At 49.0% G+C, this 11,713-nt stretch overlaps 1 protein-coding gene across 3 annotated transcripts in view; it reads right to left on the bottom strand.

The window, feature by feature from the left end:
• Window positions 1-5,684: 5,684 nt before the first annotated feature.
• H6PD (hexose-6-phosphate dehydrogenase/glucose 1-dehydrogenase) overlaps window positions 5,685-11,713 on the bottom strand; it is a 28,624-nt gene continuing 22,595 nt past the window's right edge. For all 3 annotated transcript variants that reach the window (XM_060758953.2, XM_067473018.1, XM_060758952.2), the window contains exon 5: window positions 5,685-11,708. In XM_060758953.2, the coding sequence (XP_060614936.2) occupies window positions 10,345-11,708 (1,364 nt within the window). In that variant the 3' untranslated portion in view covers window positions 5,685-10,344. The remainder of the gene's footprint in view (window positions 11,709-11,713) is intronic.

Raw genomic sequence — 11,713 nt, 5'->3', positions numbered from 1 at the left:
CGTCCTCGCGATATGTGGGATCGCCTAAGTAAAGTATGAGAAGGTCTCAGTGTTAGTTCGCCTCAGTGTGAGAGAGGCGTCAGTCAGAGAGAGCCCTCAATGGGAGAAAGGCCTCAGTGTGAGGTACGCTTCAGTGCAGTAGGCCTCGTTGTGAGTAGGCCTGATGTGTGACCTACCATCAAAACACTACACTTTGAGGACCATCATCCTCGAGATATGTGGGATCGCCTAAGTAAAGTATAAGAAGGTCTCAGTGTTAGTTCGCTTCAGTGTGAGAGAGGCGTCAGTCAGAGAGAGCCCTCAATGGGAAAAAGGCCTCAGTGTGAGGTACGCTTCAGTGCAGTAGGCCTCGTTGTGAGTAGGCCTGGTGTGTGACCCACCACCAAAACACTACACTTGGAGGACCATCATCCTCGAGCTATATGGGATCGCCTCAGTAAAGTATAAGAAGGTCTCAGTGTTAGTTCGCCTCAGTGTGAGAGAGGCGTCAGTCAGAGAGCCTTCAATGGGAGAAAGGCCTCAGTGTGAGGTATGCTTAAGTGTAGTAGGCCTGGTGTGTGACCCACCACCAAGACACTACAAGAATAGGGCTTGACAGTCACCTATGTACCCACCACCAAGACACTACACTTGGAGGACCACATCAACCCTGACCTTCCACTTGGAAACCAATGTCCTCACTGCAGAACATGTGGATGAAGAATAGGGCTCCACAGCCACCACACTTGGAGGACCATCATCCTTGATTTACGAGGGATCGCCTAAGTAAGTGACGATTGTGTTATGTAGACACATCTCAAACCAGACTTTTGGTTAATTGGGCTGAGTGCCACTTATACTGACCGGAAGTAGCTGTTCTTGGTTTCGGAAAAGTTACTTTTTTAGTCTGGCTGAGGTTTGAATGGATGAAGGGGACTGAGGAAGAGACTTTAAAAACACCTGTCTCCTGGCTATTGCTTACTACATCTTCCTACCACCTCAGAAGGAGAAGGAGGAAATCCTGCTGCTACTCTCCCACTCCCAAGCCAGCCAAGAGGAGGAAGAGGTCTGAGGAAGAGACTTTAAAAACACCTGTCTCCTGGCTGTTGCTTACTACATCTGCCTGCCACCTCAGGAGGAGAAGGAGGAAATCCTGCTACTTCTCCCCCCCCCCCCACCCCCAAGCCAGCTAAGAGGAGAAAGGGGACTGAGGAAGAGACTTTAAAAACACCTGTCTCCTGGCTGTGGCTTACCACATCTGCCTGCCACCTCAGGAGGAGAAGGAGGAAATCCTACTGTTATTCTCCCACTCCCAAGCCAACTAAGAGGAGGAAGGGGACTGAGGAAGAGACTTTAAAAACACCTGTCTCCTGGCTGTTGCTTACTACATCTGCCTGCCACCTCAGAAGGAGAAGAAGGAAATCCTGCTACTTCTCCCCCCCCCCCCCACCCCCAAGCCAGCTAAAAGGAGAAAGGGGACTGAGGAAGAGACTTTAAAAACACCTGTCTCCTGGCTGTGGCTTACCACATCTGCCTGCCACCTCAGGAGGAGAAGGAGGAAATCCTACTGCTATTCTCCCACTCCCAAGCCAACTAAGAGGAGGAAGGGGACTGAGGAAGAGACTTTAAAAACACCTGTCTCCTGGCTGTGGCTTACCACATCTGCCTGCCACCTCAGGAGGAGAAGGAGGAAATCCTACTGTTATTCTCCCACTCCCAAGCCAACTAAGAGGAGGAAGGGGACTGAGGAAGAGACTTTAAAAACACCTGTCTCCTGGCTGTTGCTTACTACATCTGCCTGCCACCTCAGAAGGAGAAGAAGGAAATCCTGCTACTTCTCTCTCCCCCCCCCCCCACCCCCAAGCCAGCTAAGAGGAGAAAGGGGACTGAGGAAGAGACTTTAAAAACACCTGTCTCCTGGCTGTGGCTTACCACATCTGCCTGCCACCTCAGGAGGAGAAGGAGGAAATCCTACTGTTATTCTCCCACTCCCAAGCCAACTAAGAGGAGGAAGGGGACTGAGGAAGAGGCTTTAAAAACACCTGTCTCCTGGCTGTTGCTTACTACATCTGCCTGCCACCTCAGAAGGAGAAGAAGGAAATCCTGCTACTTCTCCCCCCCCCCCACCCCCAAGCCAGCTAAAAGGAGAAAGGGGACTGAGGAAGAGACTTTAAAAACACCTGTCTCCTGGCTGTGGCTTACCACATCTGCCTGCCACCTCAGGAGGAGAAGGAAATCCTGCTACTTCTCCCCCCCCCCCCCCCACCCCCAAGCCAGCTAAGAGGAGAAAGGGGACTGAGGAAGAGACTTTAAAAACACCTGTCTCCTGGCTGTGGCTTACCACATCTGCCTGCCACCTCAGGAGGAGAAGGAGGAAATCCTACTGTTATTCTCCCACTCCCAAGCCAACTAAGAGGAGGAAGGGGACTGAGGAAGAGACTTTAAAAACACCTGTCTCCTGGCTGTTGCTTACTACATCTGCCTGCCACCTCAGAAGGAGAAGAAGGAAATCCTGCTACTTCTCCCCCCCCCCACCCCCAAGCCAGCTAAAAGGAGAAAGGGGACTGAGGAAGAGACTTTAAAAACACCTGTCTCCTGGCTGTGGCTTACCACATCTGCCTGCCACCTCAGGAGGAGAAGGAGGAAATCCTACTGCTATTCTCCCACTCCCAAGCCAACTAAGAGGAGGAAGGGGACTGAGGAAGAGACTTTAAAAACACCTGTCTCCTGGCTGTGGCTTACCACATCTGCCTGCCACCTCAGGAGGAGAAGGAGGAAATCCTACTGTTATTCTCCCACTCCCAAGCCAACTAAGAGGAGGAAGGGGACTGAGGAAGAGACTTTAAAAACACCTGTCTCCTGGCTGTTGCTTACTACATCTGCCTGCCACCTCAGAAGGAGAAGAAGGAAATCCTGCTACTTCTCTCTCCCCCCCCCCCACCCCCAAGCCAGCTAAGAGGAGAAAGGGGACTGAGGAAGAGACTTTAAAAACACCTGTCTCCTGGCTGTGGCTTACCACATCTGCCTGCCACCTCAGGAGGAGAAGGAGGAAATCCTACTGTTATTCTCCCACTCCCAAGCCAACTAAGAGGAGGAAGGGGACTGAGGAAGAGGCTTTAAAAACACCTGTCTCCTGGCTGTTGCTTACTACATCTGCCTGCCACCTCAGAAGGAGAAGAAGGAAATCCTGCTACTTCTCCCCCCCCCCCCCCCCACCCCCAAGCCAGCTAAAAGGAGAAAGGGGACTGAGGAAGAGACTTTAAAAACACCTGTCTCCTGGCTGTGGCTTACCACATCTGCCTGCCACCTCAGGAGGAGAAGGAAATCCTGCTACTTCTCCCCCCACCCCCCACCCCCAAGCCAGCTAAGAGGAGAAAGGGGACTGAGGAAGAGACTTTAAAAACACCTGTCTCCTGGCTGTTGCTTATTATTTCTGTTGTGGTTTTATATTGTATTTCATGTTTTTATGTGCATTTTGATATTATGTATATTACTTGTTGCTTGTAAACCGCCTTGAGTATACAATTACAGTAAATAAATAAATAAATGACCTCTCCTAAACCCAACCCCAAGCATGTTACTATCATCCAACCCCAATTTGCATCAATCGCTGCTTCTCCTTATCAGCCTCAGACGTTCCCGATACGAGAAAACATCATTTCCCTTCCTTTATCTCCTTGGATGAGACAACCCCAGGGATGGTCTCGCTGTTCCGTCCTAGAGAGATTGTGGTGTGCTCAAAAAATATAACATTTCACAAGGAAAACAGGTTGTTCTGCACCTCTTTTGGGTTATGGCTTCGCTTCACTTTGGTGTCGTTGCGACCTTAACGGGTCACAAACTCTTCTCTCGGAAAGTACAGAGTCATTGAGATACCACAGCATGCAAAACCAAAAAACTCTAGGAAGTTGCAGAATTGTTTGCCATCATTGAAAGCGGCACCAATGTTGGCCGTGGCCTATCAAATCTTGCATCTACACGTTAATGCAGTTTGGTGTCACTTTAACTGCCATGCGATCCTGGGATTTGTAGTTTGGCGAAACACTGGCCAAGTTTGGCAGAGAAGGTGCTACTGTTATGAATCATCATGTAAATGTCTGATATGCAGGATGCGTTTTCATTCACTGGAGTTTGGGGAAAATAGGACTTGACATTTGGGAGTTGTAGTTGCTGGGATTTATAGTTCACCTATAATCAAAGAGCATTCTGAACTCCACCAATGATGGAATTGGACCAAACTAGGCACAAGTACTCATAACACCCAAATATGAACACTGGTGGATTTTGGGGAAAATAGGACTTGACACTTGGGAGTTGTAGTTCCTGGGATTTATAGTTCACCTACAATCAAAGAGCAGTCTGAACTCCACCAACAATGGAATTGGACCAAACTAGGCACGAATACTCATTACACCCAAATATGGTGGAGTTTGGGGAAAATAGGACTTGACATTTGAGTGTTGTAATTCCTGGGATTTATAGTTCACCTACAATTGAAGAGCATTCTCAACCCCACCAACGATGGAATTGGACCAAACATGGCACGAATACTCATTACACCCAAATATGAACCCTGGTGGAGTTTGGGGAAAATAGGACTTGACATTTGGGAGTTGCCGTTGCTGGGATTTATAGTTCACCTACAATCAAAGAGCAGTCTGAACTCCACCAACAATGGAATTGGACCAAACTAGGCACGAATACTCATTACACCCAAATATGGTGGAGTTTGGGGAAAATAGGACGACATTTGAGTGTTGTAATTCCTGGGATTTATAGTTCACCTACAATTGAAGAGCATTCTCAACCCCACCAACGATGGAATTGGACCAAACAAGGCACGAATACTCATTACACCCAAATATAAACCCTGGTGGAGTTTGGGGAAAATAGGACTTGACATTTGGGAGTTGCCGTTGCTGGGATTTATAGTTCACCTATAATCAAAGAGCAGTCTGAACTCCACCAACGATGGAATTGGAACAAACTAGGCACGAATACTCATTAGACCCAAATATGAACACTGGTGGAGTTTGGGGAAAATAGGACTTGTAGTTGCTGGGATTTATAGGTCATTTTGCTACTGTATGAATCATAATGTAACTATCCGATATGCAAGATGTATTTTCATTCACTAGACAAAATTTGGCACAAATACCCCACACATCCACATTTGAATGCTGGTGGAATTGGGAGGGATTGATTTTGTCATTTGGGAGTTGTACTTGCTGGGATTTATAGTCAACCTACAATCAAAGAACATTCTGAAGACCACCAATGATGGAACTGAACCAGTCTCTGCACACAGTGCTCCCATAGCCAACAGACCTTGGGCATTGACCTTGAGTTTGGGAGTTGTAGTTCACCTACATCCAGAGAGCACTTTGGACTCAAACAATGATAGATCTGGACCAAACTTGACATGAATACTCAATATGCCCAAATGTGAACACTGGTGGAGTTTGGGGGAAAATAGACCTTGACTTTTGGGAGTTGTTGCTGGGATTTATAGTTCACCTACAATCAAAGAGCATTCTGAACCCCACCAATGATGAAATTGGGACAATCACTGTGGAGGAGGGCTTTGGGTGGGAGGATTTGCCGTCTGTTTCCAAAATAGAAGAGAAGGACAGATTTTCTGATGGTCTTTGGCGACCCCTCTGAAACCCCCTTGCGACCCCCAGGTTGAGAAACGCTGCTTTAAATGCAAGTGTGAAAAATCTTTTATTTTCTCTTTAAAAATGTACATTTACAAAAAATATTTCCAAACATTTATTTCCAGTGCGTTCACTAAAAACAAAACGGGATGCTATCAAAACACACATTCACCCATCCGACCTGAATCGAGGCGATGAACTATGTTTTCCCTTTTCAGTAGTAGAAGTTGGACCACCAGCTAAAGGTAAATAAGGGAAACCAGTGCAGTTTTGGGGCAATATTGATCTAAGGCACATGTTTTGTCTCCTGGCAGTGATTTCTGTAAGAATTATGTTAAAAATGGGGAATCGATCATGTCCCTCCAATTTGAGCTCCGCACGTGCAGCATTTTTCCGAATGAAGCAGAGAGTGTTTGAGGACCAGGACATCCGTAGGAAGACCAAGGTGCTTGTTTATAAAGCTATTGTCCTCCCAACCCTGCTATATGTCTGCGAAACGTGGACTGTCTACGGATGTCACATACACTGCTTGAGCTCTGCAAGTGCAGCATTTTTCCAAATGAAGCAGAGAGTGTTTGAGGACCGGGACATCCGTAGGAAGACCAAGGTGCTTGTTTATAAAGCTATTGTCCTCCCAACCCTGCTATATGTCTGCGAAACGTGGACTGTCTACGGATGTCACATACACTGCTTGAGCTCTGCAAGTGCAGCATTTTTCCAAATGAAGCAGAGAGTGTTTGAGGACCGGGACATCCGTAGGAAGACCAAGGTGCTTGTTTATAAAGCTATTGTCCTCCCAACCCTGCTATATGTCTGCGAAACGTGGACTGTCTACGGATGTCACATACACTGCTTGAGCTCTGCAAGTGCAGCATTTTTCCAAATGAAGCAGAGAGTGTTTGAGGACCGGGACATCCGTAGGAAGACCAAGGTGCTTGTTTATAAAGCTATTGTCCTCCCAACCCTGTTTTATGCCTGCAAAACGTGGACTGTCTATAGATGTCACATACACTGCCTGAGCTCTGCAAGTGCAGCATTTTTCCGAATGAAGCAGAGAGTGTTTGAGGACCGGGACATCCGTAGGGAGACCAAGGTGCTTGTTTATAAAGCTATTGTCCTCCCAACCCTGCTATATGTCTGCGAAACGTGGACTGTCTACAGACGTCACATACACCGCCTGAGCTCTGCAAGTGCAGCGTTTTTCCAAATGAAGCAGAGAATGTTTGAGGACCGGGACATCCGTAGGGAGACCAAGGTGCTTGTTTATAAATCTATTGTCCTCCCAACCCTGCTATACGCCTGCGAAACGTGGACTGTCTACAGATGTCACACTCAACTCCTGGAATGATTCCATCAGCGTTGCCTATGAAAAATCCTGCAAACCTCTTGGGAAGAGAGGCTGACAAATGTCAGCGTGTTGGAAGAAGAAGCAAAGACCACCAGCATTGAAGCGATGCTCCTCCGCCATCAACTCTGCTGAACTGAACGCCACGTTGTCCAAATGCACAATCACCGTCTCCCAAAGCAGTTACTCTACTCCCAACTCAAGAACATAACGTTGGTGGACAGGAAGAGATTCAACGATGGGTTTAAAGCCAACATTAAAAACTGTGGCATAGACACAAAGAACTGGGAAGCCCTGGCCCTTGAGTGCTTGAACTGGTGGTCAGCTGGGACTAGCAGTGCTGCGGAATTCGCAGAGGCACAAAGCATAGAGTTAAACAATGGAGAAAAATTTCACGAGATGTCTTCTCTCCAGGAATTTGGCAGTGCAACTCTAGAGTAACTCAGCATACTATAGAAATACCTGGAGGACTCAGAAAAGTCATAAAGGGGATATTTTGTCAGATATGTACCAAAAGCAGCATTTATGTGAATGCAAGTGATCCAACAGAGTACCAAAGCTGGGCAAAGACTGTGCAATGGTCCCCTCTAGTGGCAGAATCTTGCATTGCAGTGTCTTTCCCTTTGTTGTGTGCTTTTAAGCTGGGTTGCTCTGAGTTTTTTGGGCTGTCTGCCCGTGCTCCAGAAGCATTCTCTCCCGACGTTTTGCCCACATCTATGGCAGGCATCCTCAGAGGTTGTGAGGCCTGTTGGAAACTAGACAAGTGGGGTTTATGTATCTGTGGAATGCTGTCCAGGGTGTGAGAAAGAACTCTTGTCTGCTGGAGGCAAGTGTGAATGTTACAATTAGACATTTAATGGCCTGCAAGTTTCAAAGCCTGGCTGCTTCCTGCCTCGGGGGAATCCCTTGTTGGGAGGTGTTAGTTGATTAACATTTAATGGGCTTGGAGCTTCAAAACCTGGCTGCTTCCTTGCCTGGGGGTAATCCTTTGTTGGGAGGTTCAATTGATTAGGATATAATGGGCTTGCACTTTCAAAGCCTGGCTGCTTCCTGCCTGGGGGAGTCCTTTATTGGGACGTGTTAGTTGATTAGCATTTAATGGCCTTGCATTTTCAAAGCCTGGCTGTTTCCTCCCTCGGGGAATCCTTTGTTGGGAGGTGTCCGTTGATTATCATTTAATGGCTTGCAGTTTCAAAGCCTGGCTGCTCCTTGCATGGAGAAATCCTTTACTGGGCGGTGTTATTTAATTAGCATTTAATGGCCTTGCAGCTTCAAAGCGTGGCTGTTTCCTGCCTGGGGGAATCCTTTGTTGGGCAGTGTCAGTTGATTAGCATTTAATGACATTGCATTTACAAGGCCTGGATGCTTTCTGCTGGGGAAATTCTTTGTTGGGCAGTGTTAGTTGATTAGCCTTTAATGGCCTTGCAGCTTCAAAGCCTGGCAGGTTGCTGCCGGGGGGGGGGGTAATGATAGCAGTGTCTGACCTATTACCAGGATTTCGTTGCAAGATTTGTTCAGGAGAGGTTGTTGCCTTCCTGTAGGCTGAGAGAGTGTGGCTTGCCTAATGTTACCCAGTGAGTTTAATGACTGAGGCTTAGCAAATGTACTTTGTGCAAAATAAGGGCATTAAATTGGCTCAATCTGCATCGTGTCTATTGAATAGTAGTGGTCGTGCTGGGTAGGAGAGGCTGGGAACTGTGGCTCAGAAGGGCACTTTCCCCAATCGTATGGCTATTTGTGTCTGTTTTGCTGGATAGCGCCCTGAGGAAGGGAAGGGGAGGAAGAGTGGGAGGGAGGGATGAAGGAAAGAGGGAAGGAAAGACAAAAGGGAAGGATGAAAAAAGAAAGAGGGAAGGGAGGGAGAGAGGGAAGGAGGAAGGAAAAAAAGAAGGAAAGACAAAAGGGAATGAAGGAGAAAGGGAGAAATGGAGGAAAGAGAGAAGGAAGGAGGGAAGGAAAGACAAAAGGGAGAGAGGGAAGGATGGAAGGAGAAAGAAGGAGGGAAGGGAGGGAGGTAAGGAGGAAGGAAAGAGAGAAGGTAGGAAAGACAAAAGCGAAGGATGAAAAGAGAAAGAGGGGAGGGAGGGAGGGAGGGAGGGAAGGAGGAAGGAAAGAGAGAAGGGAAGACAAAAGGGAATGAAGGAATGAAGGAGAAAGGGAGAGAGGGAGGTAAAAGGGAAGGATGAAAGAGTGGAAGAGACAGATGGAAGGAGAAAGAGGGAGGGAAGGGAGGGAGGTAAGGAGGAAAGAAAGAGAGAAGGGAAGACAAAAGGGAATGAAGGAATGAAGGAGAAAGGGAGAGAGGGAGGTAAAAGGGAAGGATGAAAGAGTGGAAGAGACAGATGGAAGGAGAAAGAGGGAGGGAAGGGAGGGAGGTAAGGAGGGAAAGAAAGAGAGAAGGGAAGACAAAAGGGAATGAAGGAATGAAGGAGAAAGGGAGAAATGGAGGAAGGGGGGAAGGAGGGAAGGAAGGACGGAGAAAGAAGGAGGGAAGGGAGGAAGGTAAGGAGGAAGGAGAGAGAAGGAAGGAAAGACAAAAGGAAAGGATGACAAGAGAAAGAGGGAAGAGAGGGAGGGAGGGAAGGAGGAAAGAAAGAGAAGGGAAAACAAAAGGGAAGGAAGGAATGAAGGAGAAAGGGAGAGAGGAAAGAGGGAAGGAAGGAGGGAGGGAAGGACGAAAGGGTGGAAGGGAAAGATAGAAGGAGAAAGAAGGAGGAAAGGGAGAAGGAAGGAAAGACAAAAGTGAAAGAAGGAATGAAAGAGAAAGGGAGAGAGGGAGGAAAGAGGGAAGAGTGGAAGGGAAAGATGGAAGGAGAAAGAGGGAGGGAAGGGAGGGAGGTAAGGAGGGAGGAAAGAGAGAAGGAAGGAAAGACAAAAGGGAAGGAAGGAAGAAGAAAGGGAGGAAGGGAAGGAGAGAGGAAAGAGGGAAGGGAGGAAAGACAAAAGCGAAGAAGGAAGGGTGGAAGGGAAGGAAAGAAGGGAAGGATAAAGGAAAGAGAGAAGGAAAGAAAGGCAAGAGGGAAGAAAGGAAGGAAAAAGAGGGAGAGAGGGAAGGAAAGAGAAGGGAAGGAAGGAAGGAAAGGATGGTGAGAGAGAGCGGAGGGCCTGAGAAAAGAGCCCAAGGGGCCACATTTGGCCCCCAGGCCTGGGTTTGCCCATACCGGATCTATTCTGTAGAATTAATGCAGGTTGACACCATTTCAACTACCAAGACTCAACGGAGTTGTAGTTTGTGTGTCACCAGCACTCCCACAATTCCATGGCAGCTAAAGTGGTGTCAAACGGCATTGAGTCTACAATGTAGATGCACTCTTGCTCAGACAGAGATTCTGGACGGACAAGGAAGAGGGGGAAGCCACCCAATCATCCAAGCAAAGCCTCATAGTCCACGTACCAGGCGATCTGCCCAGAGGTGGGGTTCACCCCAGAAATGGGCCACTTCTTGGGCTCGTTCCCGGCCCTGCTGACCACCGTCACGATGTCGTGCTTGCCCTTGCCCATGACCAGCACCCACACCCGCTTGGCCTTGTTGATGAACGGCAGGGCGAAGGTCATGCGCTGGTGGGGCTTCACGGGGCTCTCGGTGAAGATCACCTCCTGGCTTCCTTCCAAGCCGACAGAAGCATGCGGGAAAAGAGACGCCGTGTGCCCGTCCGCTCCCAATCCAAGGAGCACCAAGTCAAAGCTGGCGTTGGCAACCAGGGCGCCGATCTCGTTGGCGTACAGCTCCGGACCTTTATCCTCCTCCACGCAGAGCCGCCGGTTGAGGTGCACTGGCATTGGATGGACATTGAAATAAGGCACCCGGACGTGGCGGATGAGATGCTCGTACAAGTTGCCGAAATTGGATTCCGGGTCGTCGAGCGGGACGCAACGCTCGTCCACCAACCAGAGGTGAGTGTGGCGCCAGGGGAAGCCGTAATGATGCAACACCAACTGTTTGAAGAGAGCAAGAGGACTAGATCCTCCCGAGAAGGCCACATGGAATGAACCCGACTGCCCAACGGTGCTGATGGCCACCTTTTCAATATCCGCGGCCAAGTGGGTGATGAGTTCTTCCGACCAGGCGGTGATCAGGCGGCTCTGCCGAAATCTGGACTGGATGGTCTTGTATTGGTCCGGCGTTTGCCCATTCCTGGCGTCCATCATCACCTCGAGGGTCTCCTTCATCACAAAGGACACTTCTCCGCCGACGATCTCGAAATCCAAGAGGTGCCCGTTTTCCTGTCCGCCGGGGTACACGCGCGGGGCTTCGTTCTCCCAGTCGGTCAGCAACCGAGTCCAGAACCCCCACGCGGCCAGCAGATTCTCCGTCGTCACGAAAGATTCCTTCTTGCCGTGATAAATGTGCGAGATGAGGACTGCGTAGGCGTCTAAGTCCGCTACGGGAACGTAGGCGTAGTAGTCGGATACGGACTGTCCGAAAAGACGCGCCTGTGGCCGATCGAGGAGCTCCTTCCATGTGCCTTGCGGCATTGTGGGCTTGAAAAGGTTGCGACTCACGAGAATCGCGGGGGAATTCAATTCTCCGTGCCCGATGTAGAAGATGAGCTGCTTCGGCTTGCACTGGCTCTCTTTGGCGTCCCAGGTCGATTCGTGTTGGGCGCAATAGGCACGGTTTTTGAACACGACTCGGACGTAACCAACCCGTTCGTCCAGGACTTTGCCGGAGGTGAGGATGAAGGGCACGCCTTCCCAGCGGAGGTTGTCCAGGTGAACCAGCACACCTGAA

The sequence above is a fragment of the Anolis sagrei genome, chromosome 13 (assembly GCF_037176765.1).
Source record: "Anolis sagrei isolate rAnoSag1 chromosome 13, rAnoSag1.mat, whole genome shotgun sequence".
Taxonomy (NCBI): domain Eukaryota; kingdom Metazoa; phylum Chordata; class Lepidosauria; order Squamata; family Dactyloidae; genus Anolis; species Anolis sagrei.
This window is presented reverse-complemented; position numbering and strand designations above follow the sequence as displayed.